The sequence below is a fragment of the Taudactylus pleione genome, unplaced genomic scaffold, assembly GCF_031769625.1.
Source record: "Taudactylus pleione unplaced genomic scaffold, aTauple2 ptg000687l, whole genome shotgun sequence".
Taxonomy (NCBI): Eukaryota; Metazoa; Chordata; class Amphibia; order Anura; family Myobatrachidae; genus Taudactylus; species Taudactylus pleione.
The window spans coordinates 228,660-256,164 of NW_028285089.1; the positions used below are offsets into that span (position 1 = coordinate 228,660).

At 42.2% G+C, this 27,505-nt stretch overlaps 1 protein-coding gene across 2 annotated transcripts in view; it reads left to right on the top strand.

The window, feature by feature from the left end:
- CAMKK1 (calcium/calmodulin dependent protein kinase kinase 1) overlaps window positions 1-27,505 on the top strand; it is a 315,340-nt gene that overhangs the window by 176,199 nt on the left and 111,636 nt on the right. For both annotated transcript variants that reach the window (XM_088456133.1, XM_088456134.1), the window contains exons 5-9: window positions 8,661-8,712; window positions 10,078-10,211; window positions 15,362-15,398; window positions 18,292-18,313; window positions 23,140-23,228. In XM_088456133.1, the coding sequence (XP_088312259.1) occupies window positions 8,661-8,712; window positions 10,078-10,211; window positions 15,362-15,398; window positions 18,292-18,313; window positions 23,140-23,228 (334 nt within the window). The remainder of the gene's footprint in view (window positions 1-8,660; window positions 8,713-10,077; window positions 10,212-15,361; window positions 15,399-18,291; window positions 18,314-23,139; window positions 23,229-27,505) is intronic.

The following is a 27,505-nucleotide window of genomic DNA, read 5'->3' on the forward strand; positions in this document are numbered from 1 at the left end:
ACGGTCCGGGCCTCCCTTTGGGGGATCCCAGGGTGGGAGGCCGCCTGCTACAGTTCGCCCAGTGTTGGTCGACCACTACGACAGACACTTGGGTGCTGGAGGTGGTTTCCCACGGATACGCCCTCTCCTTCCGGCACAGACCCCCGGCTCGCTTCTTCACCACGGGTCTACCATCAGACCGGAACAAGGCTACGGAGCTGCGGAAGGTATTGCACACTATGCTCCAGGCTGGAGTTATAGTGGCGGTTCCATTCTCCCAGAGGGGCCAGGGTTTCTATTCAAATCTATTTTTGGTACAGAAACCCAATGGGTCATATCGTCCGATTCTCAACCTCAAAGCACTCAACAAGTCTTTGCGGGTCCCGAAGTTTCGGATGGAGACCCTACGGTCCATCATTCTGGCGCTGGAACCTGGGGACTACTTGGTGTCATTGGACATACAGGACGCTTACCTGCATGTCCCTATTCTTTGGCGCCATCAACAGTTCCTCAGGTTTGCAATCAGCAGCGACCACTTCCAGTTTCGGGCGTTACCTTTTGGCCTGGCAACAGCACCACGTGTTTTCACCAAGGTGATGGCGGTCATGGCGGCTTCTCTGCGGCTGCAGGGAGTCCGCATGTTGCCGTATTTGGACGACCTGTTATTGGTGGCAGGATCTCCAGAGCTCCTGTTACGCCACTTGGACCTGACCATTGCACTGCTGCAACGGCACGGCTGGCTAATCAACTGGCAGAAGTCCACTCTAATCCCGTCTCGGAGGATTCTGCATCTTGGAGCCTTATTGGACTCGGGACAGCAAAGGATCTTCGTGACGGAGGACAAGATCTCTGCTTTACAGTCAAGGGTGCGCAGTTGTCTGCACAGCCGCCGGGTGTCCTTACACTCGGCGATGAGGTTACTGGGCTCCATGGTGTCGGTGTTCGACATGGTGGAATACGCCCAGTTTCACTCCAGACCTCTGCAGCACCTGATCCTGTCCAGGTGGAACGGGCTGACTCAGTCTCTGAAGTCCCAGACGATTGTGCTCACCCAGGAGGTTCGCCTGTCCCTTACGTGGTGGTTACAGACGACCCACCTCAACAAGGGACGTCCGTTCTGGGTTCCAAATTGGGTCCTGTTGACAACGGACGCCAGTCTTCGGGGCTGGGGAGCAGTTTCGGGTCCACACTTGTTCCAGGGCAGGTGGACGCCGACAGAAGCGGAGCTTCCAATAAATATCTTGGAACTCCGTGCGGTCTTCAATGCTCTCCAGCAGGCACAGCGGTTTCTCCAGGGTCGCCCGGTGCAGGTCCAGTCGGACAACGCTACCACCGTGGCCTACATAAACAGGCAAGGAGGAACTCGCAGTCGGGCGGCTCTCGTAGAGGTCTCTCGGATCCTGGTTTGGGCGGAGCGCAATCTTCCGGCCATATCAGCGGTCTTCATCCCGGGAGTGCTCAATTGGGAGGCGGACTTTCTAAGTCGCCAGGACGTTCATCCGGGGGAATGGTCCCTGCACCCGGACGTTTTTCAACTACTGGTGGACAGGTGGGGTCTTCCAGAAATCGACCTCATGGCGTCCCGGCACAACAACAAGTTGCCGGTGTACGGGTCTCGCACAAGAGACGAAGGGGCGTCTCTGGTGGATGCTCTGTCCGTCCGGTGGACGTTCCGGTTCGCATACCTGTTCCCTCCGGTCTCCCTTCTTCCACGGGTAATCCGGAAATTCAAACAGGAAGGAGGGACGCTCCTGTTGATAGCTCCCGCGTGGCCCAGACGGCACTGGTTCTCAGACCTTCAGGGTCTGTCCGTGGACATTCCTCTGCGGTTGCCGCTACGACCGGACCTTCTGTCTCAGGGTCCTTGCCTTCACCCGGACCTGACTCGGCTGTCTTTGACGGCGTGGCTGTTGAGACGGCCATGCTGAGGTCCCGGGGGTTTTCCAGCTCTGTGGTGCGGACCATGTTACGAGCTCGGAAACCGTCTTCCGCGAGGATATACCATCGCGTGTGGCATACGTTCTTCCAGTGGTGTCGACCGAGAGGTTATGCACCGCGGGAGTTTCGTCTGTCTCGGATTCTCGCCTTCCTGCAAGCGGGACTAGATCATGGGCTTCGCCTTGCTTCTTTGAAGGTACAGGTTTCGGCCCTATCTGTCTGGTTTCACCGTAGGATTGCTACAATCCCGGATGTGCGCACCTTTATGCAGGGTGTTCTCCGCATTCAGCCGCCCTTTGTTCCACCTGTGGCGCCTTGGGATTTGGCTGTGGTCCTGAGGGCTCTCCAAGGACCGCCGTTTGAACCACTGGGCTCAGTGGATCTTAAATGGCTAACAGCTAAGACTGTTTTCCTTCTGGCCATTGCTTCGGCCAGACGTGTTTCTGAGTTAGGGGCTCTTTCTTGTAGACCCCCTTTCTTGGTTTTTTATGGGAACAGGGCAGTGCTCCGCACTCGGCCCGAGTTTCTTCCCAAAGTTGTTTCCCAGTTTCATATTAACGAGGAAATAGTTGTTCCGGCCTTTAACTCACCGGGTCTTTCCGTGGGTGAGGCCTCTTTGGATGTTGTGCGGGCCTTAAGGACTTATGTTGACCGCACTTCTTCGTTTAGGAAGTCGGACGCTTTGTTTGTCCTCTTTGGCTTCCGTAAAAAGGGTTGGCCTGCTTCAAAGCAAACTTTGGCAGCCTGGATCCGTATGGCTATTTCTGAAGCTTATCTTCATGAAGGCCTACCGGTCCCTCCTTCTCTGAAGGCTCATTCCACTAGGTCTGTGGGTCCTTCGTGGGCAGCTCGACGTGGTGCCTCGGCAGTTCAGATCTGCAAGGCTGCTACGTGGTCTTCTGTCCATACCTTCGTGAGGTATTACAGGTTTGACACCTTCGCCTCTCAGGATGCTTCCTTCGGGCGGCGGATTCTCCTTTCTGCACAGGAGCGTCCCCACCCTTAAAGGATACTGCTTTGGGACATCCCCAAGGTATCCTGTGGATACCCTATGGACCCTGAAGTAGAAAATATGAGATATGGTAAGAACTTACCCTTGTTATCTCTATTTCTACGAAGTCCATAGGGTTCCACAGGACTCCCGCCCTGTCGCACCTGTGCTGCAGATGGGCTTTGCTCTGGTCACCGGTTTTCCGTCTCCCTCTGGTGAGAATGTGATTCTTGTATGTGTCCAGATCTTTGTTCTCTCTCTTCCTTCTCCTCCTCCGGCCTATGGCTTGGTAACTAACTGAGGTGCCTTGGCTCGGGGGCGGGGTATAGGAGGGGGACCTAGTGCATCCTGGGAGGCTGAAAGCTTAACTCTTTGGTGCCCTGCGACTGACGTCACACCTATACCCAAGGTATCCTGTGGAACCCTATGGACTTCGTAGAAATAGAGATAACAAGGGTAAGTTCTTACCATATCTCATATTATTTTTCTCAAATGCCAGACAATCTCAAAATAAAAGTTGAAACATTTTTAAGAGCGATCTATAGATGTATTTTAATAGTAAAAAGCGGTGCATATCTGAGGTTACAGCAATGGTAAAATTGGAAGTCTGATTTAGCCCTGGACCCTATGCTGATTCGGCCCATGTACAGTGATGCTGCTGAAGCTCTGGACGCAATGTGATTGACACACTGGAGCCGTTTGGGGGTGTGGAGGGGGATTGTTTCACAAAACGGGTGCGCGTTGATCCTATGTGCCGAAGCCAGTGCCTGCGTCGTCAGACACAGATTCATTGGCCTCGGCAGCTTAGTTGAGAAGGGCATTCCGAGCAGCCGGGTTACTTAAATGTCCGAAGGCCAGCAGGATTTTTCCAATGATGATCCGCTGCTGTGTCTTCGGACACATTCAGCGGATCTTAGAAGGCACAGGTGGACGTCTCAATTCAAAAAATGACACCTGTATCATTTATTTATATCTCTTCACAGATCTGCTGCTACCGAAGATGCAGCACCAATCACTTCTACATCCACTTCTGAATTAGGCCCAGTGTGAGTTGCATAAAAGTTTGAAGTGACTGACATTCTCCCAAGCAGTGAGCCTGATTCAGTGTTGTATGTGTCTGTCTGCTCTAGACTTTCTATATTCCTACCCTTCCTATATTCCTTTATTTTAGAGTAATCCCCTTTTCCCTTCTGGGTTAGAGAATCCTCCTTTCTTCCATGGTAAGTCAAAGACTATTCTCACATTTCTGTATCCACCTCACAGCCAAACCAGCCACGCAGTTCTGGCATGGAGCCAGGTCCCCCTGGTACATCCATTTCCCCTTCCTCTGGACAATTTCTCCTCTGCCCACCACTGCCTCCCCCTGTCACCAACTGCCTCCTACTGCTTTTCACTGCCACCAATTGCCTTTCACTGCCACCCTCTGCCTTTCCCAGTCACTCACTGTCTCCTCAGTCACCCACTTCTTATTCCTGTCAACCTCTGCCTCCCCTCGCCACCTACTGCCTCTCACTGTGGGGCGAAGGAAGGGGGGCCAAAGCATTTTTTGCACCTGGGCCCACCACTCGCAAGTTCCACTGCTGTCCCATGATGATAATATCTTAGCATATTACGACTCTACCTTTCAGTTCTTGAAATGCTCTGGATTACAGGATGAATATTTCTCATAGTCACAAACGATTCAAGGTGAAGGAGGAGTTGGGATGTAACCCTAAATGTAAACTCCCTGGTACCACCTTCTTTCAGAATTTTGTCCTAAAATTAGGAACTTTTTGGAGAATGTTGTGAATTTTATCAGTTCTCTTTTCAAGCTGAGACTAGAAAGAGATCCCTTGGCTGTTCTCTGTAATCATTTTTGAGAATGGGTTTAGGCGAAGAAGGACATGCTATGACCACCATCTTGCAATTTTTGTTACTGTATCTAAGAAAGTGATTTTATGTAATTGGACGTCTTCTACGCCACCATTTTTGGAGTCTGTTACGACTCTTTTGCTTCAAATTCCTTATTTTGATAGGCAAGCTGTATTACTGAATATTTAGACTGGGGTCCCTGCTGGTGTTCACATTGAGTCACTTCACAAACCAAAATATATGCTGATTTTTTTAAACTACTGCATAATATTTATGGTATTTATACAGACAACTGTCATGATTTCCTTGGTGTTCTGCTACATTATTGGTACCAATGTGACATTTTTCATGGTATGGTGTTGCTCCTCATATACATGTAGTATGAATGGCCGGCTGCTTCTGGTATGGGGTGGACAGATGGATCACTGCTTAGGACACACCGAAACACTGTATTTTAATATTAATATTATTTTTAATATGGTTTTATTTTATTTTTAATTGTTGTCAATTGTATCAATTCACGCTACTTCTATGTCTGATGTGCTTTCATTTATTGTATTTACTTGCTTCTTGTTTTAACTCTGATTATTGTACTCAGATAGTTGACTGTTTTGGAAAATAATAAAAAAGATTGAAAAAATTTGAAGTGGAAATCTTATTAAGTCTGTTTTAAATTGGACTTCATTTAATAAACATTGCATCTAATTATCATAGTCTTAAGGACTAGATGGCATGGTGCGCAATATGGCGAACATTACATATTCAGCATGCAATAAAACAATGGATATACTTGGTGCTGTGGGAAAGTACATGTTTAGGGTGCACAATATGAAAAAAGACACTGTACCTCATACCTATGCCCAGCCTTGTATCTATCATAAAACTTCCACTGACCACATGCAGCATAAAGTTTTATGTACATGTAGATTTAGCATTATGCCCATCATACAAACAGTGCTGAGGGTAGAATGAAGCCAAAATTGTCCATTATATACGGTGTCATTTACAACCAGCGGCGCTGTGCACTATCCTCTTGTGATCTCTTCCGCCTTGGTTTGTGCTGGTAGGCTTAGATGGGTTTGGAGATCAATATTGTGACAATTGTGGAGAAGCAGAAATGTGCACAAGCTGTTGGAGATAGTCTGATCTACAGTGGTAGCATGTTGGTATAACATTTACACTTCTGTAAACACTGGTTTCTAGTTTGTGAAGATGTATCCAAACACCTGAAGATAGACATGCCTCTAGTTAGGTGCAGAAGAGCAAAAACCAAGCCATTTGCCGAATGTGTCCTATGTGCATCGTAAGTGACCTCCTCCAGTGGTCATGTGCGGTGAAACCAATTCCCATCGTGTTTCAGTTCAGATGCTGCCTCTAGATCACAGGTTCTCAAACTCGGTCCTCGGGACCCCAAACAGTGCATGTTTTGCATGTCTCCTGACAGAATCACAAGTGAAATTAGCTCCACCTGTGGATCTTTTAAAATGTGTCAGTGAGTAATGAACACACCTGTGCACCTGCTGGGTGACCTGGAAAACGTGACCTGTGTGGGGTCCTGAGGACCGAGTTTGAGAACCACTGCTCTAGATTATTGCAGCAAGCAATATGGCGTATCCCACTTATGCCGTTTGTTTCTTATCAATAATAACTATAACTTCGCTAAGCCAATACAGTCTACTGAACATTAATATCAAAATGTGAAAGAAAACCAAATTAGAAACTTCCAATTTAATTCTAAAAACCTGTCTGTGAAACAGAAGTAAAATAAACTACAGTAAATTAAACTGTCACTTTAGGATTGCTCCAAATGATTGTGCAGGCAAATAATAAATAAATCTGTATTCCATTACATTTTTGCATATCTTATTTTGTCATGCAGAAGAGTTAAATGCAGACACATGACAAATGCCAATTGTAAAGCAATTTTGCAAGCTAATGTTTTCAATTGCAGTAAAAGGGAAATTTTTGCTGGTTTTAAATTTGCCTTGCTTTTTTTGTCTGTTTTCCTTTTGACTGTCTTGTCATGTCTCAATGGGGCTCTGTATAGGATTGTAAATTTTATCCATCTTCTAATTGTATTTCAATGGTTACAATTTTAACATATTTTAACCACTTTACTTTGCCCGACAGGGATTTAGTCTAAAGATCTGCAGTAAAAAGGTAGACAATGTCTAGATAGACTCCAGATGTTAGACAGTCAAAAGGTAGACACTCTAAAGGTCGACATGAAAGAAGGTCGACTTTTACAAATGGTCGACAGGGTCAAAAGGTTGCCAAAAATGGTCGACACTTTTTTTTTCTTTTTCTAAGGCATAGACACTTACTAGAGGGTTAGGGATTAGGCACTTACCCTGATGGTTAGGGTTAGGCACTTACCCCGATGGTTAGGGTTAGGCACTTACCCCGATGGTTAGAATTAGGCACCAGGAGGGAGGGTTAGGATTAGGCACTTACCGGAGGGTTAGGGTTAGGCATTAGAATGGATGGTTAGGGTCAGGCACCTACCCCGACAGGGAGGGTTAGGCAACAAGGGGAAGGTTAGGGTGAAGATTAAGGTTAGAAAACAATAAAAAAAAATGGCGACCATTTTCGTGCCGACCATGAAGATTAAGGTTAGAAAACAATAAAAAAAAATGGCGACCATTTTCGTGCAGACCATTTTCATGCCGATCTTTTGACAGTGTCGACCATTTGTACATGTCGACATTCTTACATGTTCCTATTGACTGTCTAACATCTGGAGTCTATCTGGACATTGTCTACCTTTTTTACTGTAGATCTTTCAATCCACACCGCTTGACAAATGAGTCTCTGAGACTCCTCCAAAAATTAAGGGGTGTCTGTGTCATCAGATGTACTCTTCAACTATGTAGATTGTTATAGTGTCTTGGTCAGATAACTAGCAAGGGGTTAGGTACGGGATCCCAGCGGTCAGGATGCCGACAGTGGCATTCCAACAGAATCTCGACAGAATTTGGTAAGTAACCATAACACTCCCCCTAACCCACCTTTCCCACAGCCTAACCCTCCCTCTAGTGCCTAAACCTAACCCTAACTGTCACCTTTGGCGTGTCAGCGGTTGGGATTCCACTGCCAGGATTCTGACCTTCAGGATGTCGATTACATCCCCTAGCAAATGAGTGAGACTAATGCACCAGTTTGTAGGAGTTGGCTTTTGACCCTACTGTGTTAATGATAGCTGCCACTGCCACCAACACAAATTTATGACATTACTGAGGACATTAAACCATGACATCCTGCTTTTTGATGGTAGTAGAATCGCTAATAAAATATTATTAGTGGCATATTTAAGGGTACAGTAAAATATATACAATGGTCACTATATAATATATGCATAGTATTGCCAAGCAAAATTGTTAGAGTTTTTTGCACTTTTAATTAAAATCTGGTTTGAAATTATGTAATTGTGGCTTGTACATGTGTTCATTGAATCTACTACATCAATGCAATAACTGTGATATGGATGTATGTAATCATGAACAGCATTTTATATACATTTTTTTTGTGAGGAGCAATAATTTATTGTTTTGTATTAAGTCACTTTTATAGGAAAAATTTGTGTTTCAAAATAAAATAATTATGTATAGAAAATTACAGCAGACACATGCATTTCTTTAAAAGGTGCCCCTCTCCATTTCATTGGAGGTAAGGGGATATTCTGTGGACAAGACCCTTTAAAGGCAATGCTAAGTACATCCAGCCTAATGCACCTGTACTGAAACCATCTCTCACACAACTAGGGGAACTCCCATGTGTTAGCTAATGTGTTCATTTCACAGTTCTGTTTAGTAGTTAGGGAAATACTGTAGTGCAGCACATAGATGCTGATCAGCTGTGACAAGACTGACTCATTTTTCATTATCTCTTTTTTTTTTTTCAGGCCATGAAAGTTCTTTCGAAAAAGAGATTACTTAAGCAATATGGTTTCCCACGTATGTATTTTAAATGGCTTTAAAGTATATATTTTTTGAACAGCATAATCACCTAATAGAAAATATACATAAATCTGAGCTATGAATCTACATTTCAGCAATAATCCTGTAGTAAGTGTTATATTATAAATAATAATACAAAAAATCAAAATGGGATTATGATCAATTAACCTTTTTAAAGGTAATTTGTAAATTTGTGGCCTCATCCCCCCAGCAATGCAAATGTTGTTGCACCTATTTTTGAAGAAATGCACCTGGTGTAGTACACTACATGTGCAGTATTTGCAGGGGCACCTAGAGTGGGGGGGGGGGAGCGGGTACTATTTACCCGGGCCCGGGCCTCCTGAGGGACCCGGCACCGCCCCTCCTCCCTTCTCTCTCCTTCTCTCTTCATCGTGTGCTGAACTGCAGTGGGATACTGCTCGTGGCTGCTGAGCAGCAGCCACAACAATCTCCCCTGCCTGTGGGGGGGAAGCTATCACACTGATCGCGCCCACCCTGGCTTTGTGCCGGGCTGAGGGGCTCACAGCGCCCCCCTCCCCAGAGTTGCAAAAGTGTGTTTTTTTGTTTTGTTTTCTCTCAAGGGGGCGTAGCCACGCCTCCCATGATTAGGCCACGCCCCCTCTTTACCTGGGTTCGGCAGTGCTCTCTACGGCCCTGGGTGTTTGCATATGAATATGGCATTTTCTGTTAGAGTGCAACAAGAGCTGATAGAATAGAGACCAATACATATATACTGTGTACCTAGGAGTATATTTACTAAAGTGCAGGTTTTTAGAAGTGGGGATGTTGCCTAGGAACCAATCAGATTCTATTTAATACTTATCTAGCACCTTCTAAAAGATAATTGCTAGAATCTGATTGGTTGCCATGGGCAACATCTATACTTCTAAAAACACACACTTTAGTACATATATCCCTTAGAGTAGGTACATTTCCCCAGTATAACAAATAAGTAAATGTACAATGTATGAAAGGAAACCCGCTGTCCCACCCGCGGACCACAGAGTCACGCAGTGAGTGCTGGGAGTTTGGGGGGGGGGTACATAGCAAAGCAGCAGGCGAATAGAGATGGTATGCGCTCGGCATCTAGTCAGTGTACTGGGAGCCAGTGGGGGCAGCCCAGCAACCCCCACAGTGACATGAACTTGGGCTTCTCACGGCTCCACTCCCTTTTGGACACGAGCCTTCGCCACGCGCATGGTCCCGCATCCATGGGTCCTGCTTGGTGGCATATGAAGAGATATTATGTTGAATAACTTTCTTCTTTCCTATCAGTGCATCTGAAAGTACACTTGGTATTATTTATTTAATCACATATTTGCTGCAGGTATATTTATTGTGAAATATGTGTTTTATCCGCAGGTCGTCCTCCTCCCAGGGGATCCAAAACAGCATCCGGTGAACAAACCAAGCCAATGGCCCCACTGGACAGGGTTTACCAAGAAATAGCTATTTTGAAAAAATTGGACCATGTTAATATTGTTAGATTAGTTGAGGTAGGTATAAGTAACTAATTGGTTTAAATGTCCCTAAATATTGATGGGAACGAATTAAAATATTGTGACACTCTACCTTAATTGGAGCTTACCTTATTGATTATCATCCTAAAATCTTTTAATCTTTTCTAAAGAGAGACTTGAGTAGCTGCAGCTACTCAGGGGGGCGGATAAAAATTGTACACAAGTGTGCTTCTCTTCCAAGAAGGAGGGGTTGTGTGTGTATTTGGGAAGGAGATTAAACTCTACCTTCACCCGCATTACCATTTTAGGGCTGGTCTAATGAAGTAGCAAGAAGTCTAGTGCAGGAGGACTCGTGATGGGTGGTAGTCTGCGCTTCGCCAGTGTGGTGAAAATAGGGAGGGGAGTGTGCTGGAAGTGGGGTTATGTAAAGGGGAAGGAGGGGTTGGGGGGCAACTAGTGCAGCACGATGAGGGTAAGGGTCCAGTCCTACCTTAGGAGCTATGTATAAAGAGGTGTATCAAATGCGCTCAGGTCTGGTGTCTTGCAGATAGAGGTAGGTGGGAGGTAGAGGGGGGTGTGGGCAAGTATGCTGTTTAGAGGTAACACTTGGTTGTGTAGGTGTATGGAGATGTAATTGGTGAAAGGGTGATGTGGGGACAGATGACAGATAATGGATAGCGGGTCCAATAAGTTTATTGGTACAGATTGCCCTTATTGGGGGTTAAGTGTTTATAAAACAGTTCAAATCCAGTCTGAAGCTGCCCATCCACTATACAACTTATCACCTTAAAGCTGGCCATCCACTATACAATTTTCTGTCAGATATCTGTCCAATCTGGCTGGTAGGAATGAAAACCTGGTAATGTATGGGAGCCAATGCAATCGTCCATTTGCTCACAAACACTGGAAAATAGCCAAAAATGGTTGTTCACACAAATTGGTGAAAACACACACATCTAACAAATTTTAACAATTTTTTTTGTCCTTTTTGCAGTGTTTAAAACCATATGATTGACTGTCATTTAGCTCCTATACATTACCAGGTTTTCATTCCAACCAGCCAGATTGGACAGATATCTGACAGAAAATTGTATAGTGGATGGCCAGCTTTAAGGTGATAAGTTGGAGCTAGGCTCCTGTCAGTCAGGATGTTTGTGACTGGGTGGGGAAGTAAGTGAGCCCTGTTAGAGGACTACTTTCTGTGCAATATACACGTGTCCCCCGCTGGACCTTTGGTCTACAGACGGTGCATCCGAGTGTATGTAACGTTAGTGCTTGGGCACCCCACTAAAATATATATACTTATATATAATATTCTGAAAACAAAATGTGGATACGTCGCCAGTACATATAGTGTTTGTTCAATCAATGTATCAAATCAAATCAACCATATAAAACCTTTTACGCAACCTTTGCCCGAGGATAGTGGGCGTCAGCCTTAGGTCAATAATTATGAGCAACAGGTGTTCAATTACCAAGAATTAAAAATAGTACTGTTTGACAAATAGGCGACCAGTTTGCATAAAAATGCTAGTGCAGATAATAAATAGACTAATAAGTCACATATAGTATAAATAAGTATGTGATAAATCAGTGATAAAAGGATAAAATGCAACAATGAAGTATAATATATATATAATTTATTCTATAGAGATAAAAAATTGAATGCATAAAGGATGATCACATGATAAGATAATACAATAATCCACAAGTCAATAAGGGAAATGGGTAAATAAATAAATGGATAAAAAGAGGATGTCAGCTTATCTGAGTAAAAAAGAGGTAAAGTTCATGGGGTAAGAGACTGCTACACCAACACGTATCGTCCAGGAACTTCTGATCGAAACGCGTTGGAAGTAGCAGTCTCTTACCCCACATCCTTTATGCATTAAATGTTTTATCTCTAAATAAATAAATTATATATATTTTATACTTCATTGTTGCACCTTATCCTTTTATCACTGATTTATCACATATTTATGCTATATGTGACTTATTAGTCTAATTATTATCTTCACTAGCACTTTTTTACAAACTGGTCGCCTATCTATCAATCATAGTACTATTTTTATAAATAATATTGTATATATAATGTAACACTGATGGTTCATAGATTACTTTTGCCAATCGAAACTGATAAATATTCAATAAACTTAATAAAATTTATTTAAGTTAAGGAAAAAAGGAATATATCACAATGACGGGACGTGCAGCTCCCCGTAATGAATCTGGAATAGTGAGGACAATTTATTGTAGTGATTCAGTAAATAATAAAATATCATAAAGAAATATAGTAAATAACTGACAATTATGAAGTCGTCAAGGCGATATACAGTCAGGTCCATAAATATTGGGACATTGACAGAATTTTCAGATTTTGGCCTCTATGCACCACCACAATAGTTTTGAAATGAAACAAACAAGATGTGATTTAACTGCAGACTTTCAGATTTAATTTGAGGGTAATTACATCCAAATCAGGTGAACGGTGTAGGAATTACAACAGTTTTAATATGTGCCTCCCACTTTTTAAGGGGCCAAAAGTAATGGGACTATCAACTCAAAAGCTATTTCATGGACAGGTGTGGGCTATTCCCTCGTTATTTCATTATCAATTAAGCAGGTAAAAGGTCTGGAGTTGATTCTAGGTGTGACATTTGCATTTGGAATCAGTTGCTGTCAACTCTCAATATGAGATCCAAAGAGCTGTCACTATCAGTGAAGCAAGCCATCATTAGGCTGAAAAATCAAAACAAACCCATCAGAGAGATAACAAAAACATTAGGTTTGGCCAAATCAACTGTTTGGAACATTCTTAAAAAGAAAGAATGCACCGGAGAGCTCAGCAACACCAAAAGACCCGGAAGACCACGGAAAACAACTGTGGTGCATGACAGAAGAATTATTTCCCAGGTGAAGAAAAACCCCTTCACAACAGTTGGCCAAATCAAGAACACTCTCCAGGAGGTAGATGTATATGTGTCAAAGTCAACAATCAGAATACTTCACAAGAGTGAATATAGAGGGTTCACCACAAGATGCAAACCATTGGTGAGCCACAAAAACAGGAAGACCAGATTAGAGTTTGCCAAACAACATCTAAAAAAGCTATTACAGTTCTGGAACAACATCCTATAGACAGATGAGCCAAAGATCAACTTGTACCAGAGTGATGGGAAGAGAAGGAAAGGAACTGCTCATGATCCAAAACATACCAGCTCATCAGTGAAGCATGGTGGTGGTAGTGTCATGGCGTGGCCATGTATGGCTGCCAATGGAACTGGTTCCCTTGTATTTATTGATGATGTGACTGCTGACAAAAGCAGCAGAATGAATTCTGAAGTGTTTCGGGCAATATTATATGCTCATATTCAGTCAAATGCTTCAGAACTCATTGGACAGTGCTTCACAGTGCAGATGGACAATGACCCGAAGCATACTGCAAAAGCAACCAAAGAGTTTTTTAAGGCTAAAAAGTGGAATGTTATGCAATGGCCAAGTCAATCCCCTGACCTGAATCCGATTGAGCATGCATTTCACTTGATGAAGACAAAACTGAAGGGAAAATGCCCCAAGAACAAGCAGGAACTGAAGACATTTGCAGTAGAGGCCTGGCAGAGCATCACCAGGGATGAAACCCAGCGTCTGGTGTTGTCTATGCGTTCCAGACTTCAGACTGTAATTGCCTGCAAAAGATTTGCAGCAAAGTATTAAAAAGTGAAAGTTAGATTTAGGATTGTTTAGTTTGTCCCATTACTTTTGGCCCCTTAAAAAGTGGGAGGCACATATAGAACCTTTGTAATTCCTACACCGTTCACCTGATTTGGATGTAATTACCCTCAAATTAAATCTGAAAGTCTGCAGTTAAATCACATCTTGTTTGTTTCATTTCAAAGCCATTGTGGTGGTGAATAGAGGACAAAATATGAAAATTCTGTCAATGTCCCAATATTTATGGACCTGACTGTATATGCCCCAGGCTCCTACCTCACCTATGAGAGGCAGTTAAAAGTTGGGTCAGTTTTATCTAGTCTGTCTCTCACTGCGTAGGGTGCAGGTTGAGACTTGCAGAGAGAGACCATTGCTTGTGATTGTAAGTGCTATGCTAAATGCTATTTTGTAAGTTGGACACTAGGTCCTTCCACCTTGAAAGAGGGAATTGTATGTTAGTTAGAGCTGAACAGGCTAGGATTTATTTATGTTTTTGTTTTTTTCGTGCTCTCAAATAAAACTAGCTGTGGGTACTTGTATCAAGATCCTGGACTGGTGTGCTACTAACTGACCGCTGCATGCATTTATATTGCCTTCAATTAATTGTGAATATATTTTTATAGAAGAAACTCGGTGAAGCTGTTTTTGGGGGGAGAATTCAGTTAGCAGCTGTAATTTACTGAGGGTGAAAAAGGTTGGTAACCATGGGCTTTTATGCCCAGGGCTATTCAATCTCACTTGCCTGATAAATTACTGTGTTGACATGGTCGCAGCACCCGCAAACTGGTTATTTAAAGTGGATTTCTGCAGTTCTAGTTGAATAGCCCGGCGGCTATTTAAATTTCCCCCCCATAGTCTCATCTTCTATCACTGCTATAATTCTGTTAAACAGATAACATTTAAATCCTGTGTATGGAAAGTTGACAAGAATTAATGCGCTTATATGGAGCAGCCTGGAGACCTTATGATGAAGTAGTGTCACCAAAACACCTTTTAAAATAAATACATTGAACCTACATTGGGCAGTTAACCCCCACCAAAGGCTTTCCTGTCTACTTTGAAGGTAGACCATTAAGTCTGGTAGGGATCCAACTACACACTGTAGAAGCTTAATTGGACGACTGTCATACTTTATTACCCTATGTAGTTTCTCTTTGTATTTTTTTGGGTAGCCATTGCCTTCAAACAATAAATGAGGAAGAATAGAGATGTGGAGAACCAATTAAACCCTTTGAGAAAAAGGTTTTCCCTTAGTTCCTGAAGATCCATTTGGTGACTTGTTTTCTTTATAAACATTTAAATCCTATGTAGCATTATACTTACTCTAGAGATGGTTTATTTGTGGGGGAGTATGAGACATTTTTTCACAATAACGGGTAATAATTATTTTTCTTGTAAAATGTAAAAATAATGTTCAGGTGAGTATTTAATTTATTTTCAGCTTTTATGCTGATTCATTTTATTTTGTTTTATAGGTCCTGGATGATCCAGCGGAAGATAATCTTTATATGGGTAAGGGTTTTTTTTCTGTTCAATTTACAGTATTTATGCGTTTATATCTTGAAATATGCTGAATTATTGTATGCAGTTAAGTAGACACAACTGTCATATTCTATTTACATTTTGTTTTAGTAATAAAGTACTTTCATCACATAAACTGTTATGCTTGCCTATTTATTGGCATTCTGTTTGATGTCCGCCATTTTTTGCAACTTAAAAGCAAAACAATACAGTTTATCAAACATTCATATTAGCATTGCTAAAAACCGTGCATTATGCAGTAATTACATCAGGGAATAAAACAAAAAAATATATAAATAGTATATGTGCAATAAATAATGATTGTGTTAGTGAGCATGTGTAATTGTTTGTTTATCTATGAATTAAAACTGAAAGAGGGATCATCTAGAAAATAAAATTGGACAGGGATTTTACTCACTGAGGAACATTTCCCTAAATGCTAGCATTTCACTATCATTTCTAGGGATCGTTTCCTGATAGAGAGCACAAATTATGCTCTGTGTGTGGAATGCTCCATGCATGTGTAGAAAATTACAAATTACCTTTACACCATGTTATATTACTACATTAATAAAATCCTATTGCACCACCTGCAAAAACAATATACCTGCCTGACCACTTAGCATGTGATGACAGTGACGTCATCGACCCGGCATTACTGCCAGGTTGGCCGCCAGTCTGAAAGGGGTCTCAGTATGCACATAATACACCAGTTATCACCATTTGGTGTGTCTGGGCACCAATGTCACAACACCTGGCTGGATGTGTCTCAACACTTTTAAGTTGACACATACTTGCCAACTCTCCCTGATTGTCAGGGAGACTCCCTGAAATAGTAGCAATCTCCCTGACCCTGAAGAGTCTAGCAGTCTCCCTGATTGCACCTTACCCCCATTTTGTAGCTGTTAATTATAAAAAAAAAAAAATCTGACATATATACATTCAAATTGGTTTATTAGTATCATTTCCCTCCATTGATTATAAGGCACAATGATCCCTATAGTTACATGCATTTTCTGAAAAGTATCAGTGTGTTTTCATAACCAAATAGATCTTAGTAACTACTTTGGGTTCATTTACATTTGGATGAAAGTCAATTTTATGACACGCCTCTCAGATATAGCAGTACACGCCCACTTTACCGCTGCGCTCATTGGTGTTGCTTTCTCACTCTCCCTGCTCTTTCAAAAGTAGGCAAATATGAGTTGAAGATGCATTCATTCATTTAATTTGAATGTATCTAATATAGAGTTTAGGATCTATGGGCCTGATTCAGAGCCGGACGTTCTGACCAGAGCGCTCGCTCTGAATCAGGGCCCTCCTACCTAAAAATGGAGCAGTCTCCTGGCCGCACGCATAGCTGTGGGTGACCACCCACAGCTTATGCGAGCGGCCAAAAAGATGGTCGCGATGGTCAAGACCATCGCAACCATCTGGCTTGCGACGAGACCCTGCGGTAGGGTCTCGCTGCCGCAAGCCCAGGAGTGCTTTTGGCTCTATCAGAGCCAAAAGCACTCCCACTGACATCACTAGCCCATGGGAACGCCTCTGTCTGGGCAGCCCCGCCCCCGGCACGCCCACCAAAGGGGGCGTGCTGTCACTCACCATCAACAGCACGCCCCCTTTGGTGCGAGACCCATAGCGACAGCTTGGTCTCGCGCATGCGCACGACGGAGCTCCCTCCGTAGTGCGCATGCGCATTAGGGCACCATCGACCCGCTTGCGAGCGTTCAGCGCTCGCGAGTGGGTCTGAATTAGGCCCTATGTTTTAGATGTAAATAACAAATAGTCAATTGTAATAAACTTTTCAAAAATACATTTATTTATTCATAATATATTACAATTTGCTAACATTTATGTCATGTAAAAAAATTAATTGTGTGACAACGGTCACTAAAAGTCTTTCACAACAACATAGACTGCACTGTTTTTTAATTTTTCAATATTGCGAATTTGGTTAAAAAAAAACTTTTTTTTTAATTCGCTCCATATCAATTACATGTAAAGTTTTCTCTTGACAAGACACCGCACACTGCCTGTGATAATACTGCTAATAAATACTTGCTCCCGCCTATAACAAGTTGCCATAATATCACATGTTGGTAATGAAAAGTGAAAAATGCAATCTGCATTTGACAGTTTTACTGCACCAAAAAATACTCACACAGACTTTTCTCATTTTATTAAAGTGTTATGATATAATTATTAACTATAAAATATATTTTTATATATAAATAGGCCTATATTATTCATTTATACAGCACCATACATGGTGCAGCATATTGCAAAGACATAGTGGAACAGGCGCATTACTAGACATTCAAGAAGCTCTATAAAAGCTTTCAATTTAATAGGGAGGAGGATAAATATGATACTGGATTAAAACGTGGTTAGTACAGAATAGGAGAAATACAGAAGGTAATGTAGCTAGGAGGCAGGTACCTGATTGTGTAGAAGAATGGGGATCAGACAGAAATCATGTTGACAGTGTGTATAGGCGCATTTATGTAGTGCAGACCAAACACCAGTCCAAATTTCATTCCATCTCCAGGCAAAGCTCTGCAGAATATTGATTAAAGAAATGAAACATCTGATAGGGGATACTAATGATTCTTAACTTTCCCTGATAACTTTTCACAACCATCTTTTTCGTATAATGTTAATGGTACAGTTAACCAAGCCAAATTGACATGAATGAAAGGACATAATAATTAGGATTTTGTTTGTATTTTGTGATATTACATTCTCATTTCAACATTTAGTATATTGAACAACCATGACTTTTTTTATTTTACATGGTCAACCTTTGTGTGTGTTTTTGTATCAAATTAAGTAATTCTTTTCATTGTTGTGTTCTCTCTTTTTTTTTTTTTTTGTTTTTTAGTCTTTGACCTTCTACGCAAAGGGTATGTGAACAAAAATATTTACAAGTTTTAAACAAATGTCAAAACAACATTAAGGTAAAATTGTGTCTGATTGGGTTTCTGCTATAAAGAATATACATTTACAAATAAATGATTTGTAGCTGTTCTACCAATTATAAATCTGCCTGTAACTAATTCCGCCTATTCCGAGGCTTCGCTAGAGCTCGGGGCGCCAGTATCGCTTCAACGCTTTCTGCACATACAGTCAGGTCCATAAATATTGGGACATTGACAGAATTTTCATATTTTGGCCTCTATTCACCACCACAATGGTTGAAATTAAACAAACAAGATGTGCTTTAACTGCAGACTTGCAGATTTAATTTGAGGGTAATTACATCCAAATCGGGTGAACGGTGTAGGAATTACAATGGTTTCAATATGTGCCTCCCACTTTTTAAGGTGCCAAAAGTAATGGGACTATCAACTCAAAAGCTATTTCATGGACAGGTGTGGGCTATTCCCTCGTTATTTCATTATCAATTAAGCAGGTAAAAGGTCTGGAGTTGATTCTAGGTGTGACATTTGCATTTGGAATCAGTTGCTGTCGACTCTCAATATGAGATCCAAAGAGCTGTCACTATCAGTGAAGCAAACCATCATTAGGCTGAAAAATCAAAACAAACCCATCAGAGAGATAGCAAAAACATTAGGTGTGGCCAAATCAACTGTTTGGAACATTCTTAAAAAGAAAGAACGCATCGGAGAGCTCAGCAACACCAAAAGACCCGGAAGACCACGGAAAACAACTGTGGTGTATGACAGAAGAATTATTTCCCTGGTGAAGAAAAACCCCTTCACAACAGTTGGCCAAATCAAGAACACTCTCCAGGAGGGTAGGTGTATATGTGTCAAAGTCAACAATCAAGAGAAGACTTCACAAGAGTTAATATAGAGGGTTCACCACAAGATGCAAACCATTGGTGAGCCACAAAAACAGGAAGACCAGATTAGAGTTTGCCAAACAACATCTAAAAAAGCCATTACAGTTCTGGAACAACATCCTATGGACAGATGAGCCAAAGATCAACTTGTACCAGAGTGATGGGAAGAGAAGAGTATGGAGAAGGAAAGGAACTGCTCATGATCCAAAACATACCACCTCATCAGTGAAGCATGGTGGTGGTAGTGTCATGGCGTGGGCATGTATGGCTGCCAATGGAACTGGTTCCCTTGTATTTATTGATGATGTGACTGCTGACAAAAGCAGCAGAATGAATTCTGAAGTGTTTCGAGCAATATTATATGCTCATATTCAGTCAAATGCTTCAGAACTCATTGGACGGCGCTTCACAATGCAGATGGACAATGACCTGAAGCATACTGCAAAAGGAACCTAAGAGTTTTTTAAGGCTAAAAAGTGGAATGTTATGCAATAGCCAAGTCAATCCCCTGACCTGAATCCGATTGAGCATGCATTTCACTTGATGAAGACAAAACTGAAGGGAAAATGCCCCAAGAACAAGCAGGAACTGAAGACATTTGCAGTAGAGGCCTGGTAGAGCATCACCAGGGATGAAACCCAGCATCTGGTGATGTCTATGCGTTCCAGACTTCAGGCTGTAATTGCCTGCAAAGGATTTGCAACAAAGTATTGAAAAGTGAAAGTTAGATTTTGGATTGTTTAGTTTGTCCCATTACTTTTGGCCCCTTAAAAAGTGGGAGGCACATATAGAAACCGTTGTAATTCCTACACCGTTCACCTGATTTGGATGTAATTACCCTCAAATTAAATCTGAAAGTCTGCAGTTAAATCACATCTTGTTTGTTTCATTTCAAAGCCATTGTGGTGGTGAATAGAAGCCAAAATATGAAAATTCTGTCAATGTCCCAATATTTATGGACCTGACTGTATGAGGGACCAAATTGGACAAATCCACCATTTTGGCACTTGCACTGAATAGACATGTCACTACAGTATGCAGGTCTCCTAGTGTATTCCGCAGATGACTACATCCACAGCCAGTCATCTACCAACCAGATTTACAGACATACAGAAGAATGATCCCATCAATTTATTGTGATAACTTCAGATATTGCAACATGGATATTAATTATGAACAATTTTTCTATATTGTTGGCAATATCGACGTGTGTGGTCATCCATAAATGTTTGGTAACAAGTGCTGTACTGCAAAGTTCAGAACAGTGGTAAAAAGTGAAAACCTAGAGTAAATCTGTTTGGCTTATGTACAAGAAGTGAATATATTTTACGCACAACCTTATGGATGTACAGTCTTGTGTGTTTATATCCTTCTGTTATTCCCCCTACTCATGTTCCATAGGGATTCACATCGCTTTGCCATTTCCCTCTGTGTAAATAAATCAAATGGACAGTCTATAGTTTAATTCCATTGTATTAACAACATCAAAAATCTTACTCGCATTAAATAAAATATTGCACGGATTGTTACAAGTACATGAAACTAATACAAATTACAGTTGATTCCAATAAAAAAAAAATATTCTCTTGAAACAGCAGCAACCACTGATTATTACATTTTGTACATAATGTACATTTTATTACATTATTACACTCACTGTCAGATGCCACACCCATGCTTACACCCACTGGGGCATCATTTAAAGCTCCACGGTGGTGAACTGTACGGCAAACATTTTATGTTTAATATATGATAGAGTGCAAAAGTTTTATTTGTACATTACTATATGAAAACGTACAGTTATACAGTACTATATGAAAACATGCGTATTAATATGAATAGCATTCATAGAAAGTTGTGGTTATGAACACATTGCTAAACTGTTGCTGTTAAATGAAAGAGAGATTTCCACCAAAATAACAAGAATTTACTGTACCAGGTTTTACAATTGATTAACCAGTGTTGAAAGCATTTTTTGTCCTTTGCTATAAAAGTAAGGGGGGAATTCAAATAGCCCCGTTATTTTTTTTCACGAGAAAAACATGTGTTATTTTGCTTTTTTTTTTAATGTGCAATTCAGTTACATCCCGAGTCCATTATCAGACTTTTTTCACCTGCCTGGGGCTGGCAAAACTGATTAGCCCCCCAGGGGATCAATTAGCAACGGCTAATTGAATTCTCCCCCCCCCCCCCCAATGTTGATATCACTGTATTTTAAAAAATGTAAGTGATACATTTCTAGGATGTACTTAAAATGCACCAATCACCTACACAATGGAATATCATTGATTATTTATAGCGTGAATCTTGAGTATTGGCCTATTATATGAAATCATACTTGCCGACTTTGACCTGTCCAAGAGAAGCGATGTAAGTTTAGCCCCGCCCCCACGTACGGATTTCTGAATTCCCCGTATAATCTCCCCGTCATACCCCCTCACTAGGAAGTCGGCTGATGAACCTATTCTTCCGGGGGTGCGGGGGACCACCCGAAAAATCAAAAGCCTCCCGCAACTTCCGGGAGAGTAAGCAAGTTTGTATAAAATAGTTGCCTCTGTTGTATGTCACATACCCAAAACAACCTTCTTAAGGATGGCCAAAAAAAAAATGTAGAATTGATTGAGTCATATGCAAAGTGGCTGTGTCTGCGTGATGCCACCTAAGTCTGATTAACTACCTTACGCTAATGCAAGTTTCTGTGGGGCTTTAAAAGGTAATGCGCTACGCCCACTATTTTTCAATTCACAGCCGCTACCTTCATCATTATTAGTATAAGCAGTTGTGGCGGCTCCATGTTAGGTGCAGGAGATCCATCAGAAACTGGCTTCCCTTCACCACATGCATGACTCAGAAAACACGGACATGTAGCTACACTCCCATAATACTGTAACGAGACAACAGTTCCATACGGTCGCATTGTCGCCTAATTCCCATCCAAAATGCCCAGTTCACGCAAAGACATATCTTTCCAAGACCCATCCTACTAAGAATGGGATGGAGATATGCCTCTGCGCATGCGCTGTATGCTAAAGCATGCTATTTGCATCCGGTATGCAGTCGGGATTCTGGCGGTCTGAATGCCGACCGTCTGCATCCCTACTGTCTAATCCCGGCAAGGGTCTAATGACAGGCGTCATTTTACAAACGCCGGGAGCCCGTCCCCGGCATCCCGATCGAAGGTAAGTCGCAGGGGGAAGGCGGGTTAGGTTAAGGGCTCCCGGGGGGGACTTAGGGTTAGGCACCTCCTGGGAGGGTTAGGGTTAGGCTAGGGGAAGGGCGGCTTAGGGATAGACACCCTCGGGGGGAGCTTAGGGTTAGGCACCCCCCTCCCGGGAGACTTAGGGTTAGGCTGCGGGGAAGGGGAGGTTAGGTTTAGGCACTTGGGGGTTGGGGGGTGGGTTAGGGTTAAGCACTCCTAAGGGAGGGTTAGGGTTAGAAAGGTTAGCGATACTTACCTTAATTTACGATCTGGATTTTCACCCTTGCCGGGCTGCTGCTGTCGGGATTTGAACCGCTGGGCCGCTTGCATCCGTGTAAAGAAATGCGTCAAACTCAGTACAACCCCCTATAGCAAAAAGTAATAGCAATTAAAGAGGGTCTAAAACCTCCCAAGACAGCAGCCGCAACTCCATCAAATCAGCACCTCGCAAGCTAACATTGTCGATAAGACTAATTCTATTGTGCATTATAATGTATTTATAGAAGTAAAACCGATTACGTGTCATTTTGTAGAGTTGACAATTATTTATTTTAGGTGTTGTAGAGTCCATTTATTCTCTGACCCAAAATGTTGTATTTACTTGAACATTCACCTTACATACTGTATAATGTATATCTGTATGTATGTTTTCTTGCAGATTACTGTATTGGTAAAATGTTTATTATATCGTCTACTTATCTTAATGATTCTTTATATACTCTCAGACCTGTCATGGAAGTACCATGTGATCATCCCTTTCCAGAAGAGCAAACTCGTATTTACTTCAGGGACATCGTGCTGGGTATTGAATACTGTGAGTATAATGTTTTCAACAAATTGTCCAGTACTTAGCTTTTAGCACTTTGGTGATGAAGGAAATATTCAGAAAATTCAAGTTAATTATTCATACTTGAAGGATTTAGTCTGGTAAAGCTTTATATTTGTCATTAGGGAAGCAGAAAATATGCTTTTTCACAAAATACATATTCTGGTTGATACATTGATGCTGTTTTCACATACTGGAAACATTGGTTTACTAAACTGAATGCAAATATATATTTCATTTTATTACAAAATAATCCCTACCATGTTTAAATGAACACCAGAACTCCCTTCTTCTCTGAGCAGCATTACATTTTGGATTCCCAGAGTTCCAGGTTGTTTGCATGGCATTCTGGGATATCAAATCCCAAGCAATGTCCTCCCTCAGCTCATTCATCTCTGTGGTGTCCCAGTACTCCCCAGAAGGGTGCCCGGACTACCCTAGTAGTTACACCCTTTGTGTAATAGTACTTCAGTATAGTGTCCCATGTAAACGGTGGTTTTAGTGGATTAAATACAGTCAATTTACCATTTAATATCTGCTTATTAACCAAGTATCCAATATTTTTCATTGTATTCAAACACTCTGATTAGCACAACCATACATGTTGTTGTTATGTAGATTGATTATGCTCTCAGATCTCTTACCAGTGTCATGAATAACCCTTTGTGGTGGTTTTGTAAAGATTTTTTATTTCTGTACACAGTACTGGCCCAGATTTATCAACCAGTGATATTCTTGCTATCACTCGTTACTGACCTTAGACGGTGCTCCAACCAATCAGCTCCTAAAGCCGCGTATTCACTAGACGATATAATGAATGATTACGATATCCTAATCGTTCATTATATCGTCCAGTGGATATGCCATCAATGACCAGCAACGCGTGCTCCCTCTGGTCGTTGACGACGTCTCTCATCGCTCGAACCTGCTGTCCGACCTGACAATATCGTCCAGTTCTGCAGGTTTGGGGATGAGGGAGGGTGCCGTTGTGTGTGTGTGTGTGTGCTCAATGTCTTTACGGACATTGAGCACACCACTGCTGGGAACATACTACACGATATCACTCATGGAGCGAATCGTGTACTGGATATGCGCCTTAACTGTCATTTTTAAAACACACGACAGTTGGGAGCTGATTGGTTGAAGCACCATTTATGATTAATAACGAGAGATAATAAGAATATCACTAGTTCATAAATCTGGGCCACTATTTAAGGTCATATCACAGAAATACCCCTGGTCTGATTCTTCTTCTTCTGCTATTTGCTTGTTTTTTTTTTTTAGATAGATAGAATTGTGCATATTTAGATCTGACACCTTGTACTGTACAGATACTCTTGTCATTTTGCCTTATTCTGAACAGCTCTTCTATAGATAAATGATAGTCTTGTTTGTATTTAAATAGTAAGCTTTTGTAGTACTAATATAATACTGAAATAATACTTTTTGTAAGAGGGAATTTGATTTGCTTCCAGCTTTTTGTGGTGAAGTATAAGCAAATCGCAGCTCCCTGCTAGCTGTTTGGTCTACCACTTCCTCAGACAAATGCTCTCCTGTGAGTCATTTTTTCCCTCATTACCGGCCAAGCCACCACAAAGCTAAAGCAGATCACAGGAGAGAGAGCCCCGTCATCTGTGCACGGTGTAGAAACAAATGCAGACTAGAAATTAACTAGGAAAGGAAATCACAGGTGAGAATTAGAGAGGATTGAACTGCGAGTACAATTCATAATTGATGAAGCTAACACAAGTACTGTAGATAATAAATGTGTAACAGGAAAGGTTATTTCCTGATTTCAGAACTAGTATAGCTACCAGGTATAACATACCTGTGTGTTGTATAGTGATGTTACAGCTGGTTACTTTTCTGTATTAATGAACTGTAGGTAGTCAGAGAGGGATGGGTTTATATTATAAGCAGGACATATTCAGGCTTCAATTGTTTTATAATAACGATATAACCGAGAGGTTCCCAAACTCTGCCATTACAGTCCACATTCTAAGGATATCCATCGGTGATGTAACTAGGGTGGTGTAACATGTCCCACGGCACAGGGCACTGTTCAGGCCTGTCAATTTTCTGTTTATAATCATTCTCACTTGTAGCGTCCTCCTCCTCTTTTATCCCCGGTATCTCCTGGTCCCCTATCTCTTCCCTGGCCGAATCCCCTCCCTCTGCACACCTCCCCAAGCACCTTTAGTCACATCCTTTTTTATTTAACACACACATTTTAAAATCCCGTCATAATAGAGACTCAATCCCATCACCTCTCACATGATAGTCAGACACCTTACACATGGAGCTAACTGCCCCATAATTTCTGATAGCAGCCCTGAACACAGCCACCAATTCCCGTCCCAGGTGTTACCAGCACACCTCGGGTACCTGTGCTGGTGGTTTCAGCTTCCAGCACAGGGTACATAAACAGATCTTCCTGCAGCTAATATTTACTCCATATACACTACAAGTAGCACTTTCTATACCTGTTCTCATGGACAAATCCTGCTGCAGGTGCAGCTTCTCTAGTGCTCTCCTACATCTAGAGTTTGTGAGTTATACTGCATAATTATTATCAGTAATGCAGCCATTGGATTCACACTTTATTTGGCAGTGACACCTGTTTAACAGTGGTACAACTGGATCGGTACCCCTTCAGCATTGTAAAGAACAAATCCGATTTCTAATTGCTCTTCCCCATGAGGCCACGCCCCTTTTTCTGGGCGCAAGTCTTATGTCCCTATTTGAAAAATGAAGGTGGTGGGTGTTTGCAAATGTTCTTTCTGGCCCAGGGCACCAAAAAGTCTATTTACGGCTCTGATAGCCATGCTGAGCATAGGTTACATAATTTGTGCCTCAGTCAATTTTATTTAACCATCTGGACTGCATGGATATCCTTAAAAACCTGGATGTAATGGCGGAGTTCGGAAACCTCTAATATAACCTATAACTTAAGCAACTGTTTGTATTTATTCATAATTAAGCTAATAGTTTAAATGTCTTTTGTTTAGAAATAACAGCTATCTTCAGTAGCACTTGTTTGCATTAAGTGTCTTGTAATAATGGGCCTGATTCACTACCGATTGCAATAGCGATTACACACACAGGACCTCATTCAGAGGCGGTCGCACGGAGCGATTGGACGTAGCGAGCGATGTTTTTTTCAACTGCGCATGCATGTACCTGGCAGTGCGCGTGCGCAAGTCTGTCTTCCCGACCGCAATCCTTTTGCTCGCTAGTCACTACAAGGTCATAGCTGTGATTGACATTTCGTGCCGTTTGTGGGTGGTTACAGGGGAAGGTGCTTGTGAATGGGGGTGTGGTAGTGACACCCAGGCGTGGTTGACCTTAAAAAGGGCGTTTTAAGGGCGTGCATATATTACTGAGCGAGTCATCACACATGTCATCTCGTTGCAATAACGACGCTACTGGTCGGAGAGCTAAGGGTAGCCCAGGGTCTACCTTAAGCATTGCGAGTGCTGGCGATGGTTACTGCCTCAACCGATGTTTATAGGCAATTAACAATGTAACAGGTGTTAATCGTGCTGACGTAGGTTGCTACCTGCGACCGACTCTGAATTAGGCCGTAGAGATAGGAGGTGTGCTTTCATTGTTGTGGGTGTTTCCGCACTTACGATGTGCTTTGCGACTGAGCGCTCGTTTTGCATATTCTCGGTCACTTTGGGTGCGACCAATCGCTCCCGAGCGACCGCCTCTGAATGAGGACCACAGTCACTGCGATAGTATGTTAATCCATTGTGATCGCTATGCCGCCGCAGCACTACATAAGGACTCCCACTTTACCTTACACACATCCGTAATCCATCGGTAACATCGAGTACTATCGCAGCCTCACGCACACTTGCACAAGCTGACTTTACTGTATGGCATTGCTGTGGCTAATTTATGCACGCCCCTGCAACGGCGTTTAAACGCGCTGGCATGCCTGCATTTCGACGACCACCCCTTGTCACCACCCACAAATGGCATTTTCTATCAATCACTCTGTGATGGGTCTGCATAGTTACTCCTGATCGCAGTGGCTGGTTCGCACACTGCGATGCATGTGTGGTATGCAATAATCAGCCGATTGCGTTCGTATTAGCAGTTGCGATCCTTGCTGAATCAGGCCCAATGATACATTTTTAGACTGTCACTATTTTAGATCACTAATATAAAGATAGTGCATGTTTATTTGATTCACAATGCTACTCAGAGCAAGCTCTTTCGAAATTACATTTCCAGAGCCCTTCTACTCCACGGGAGGT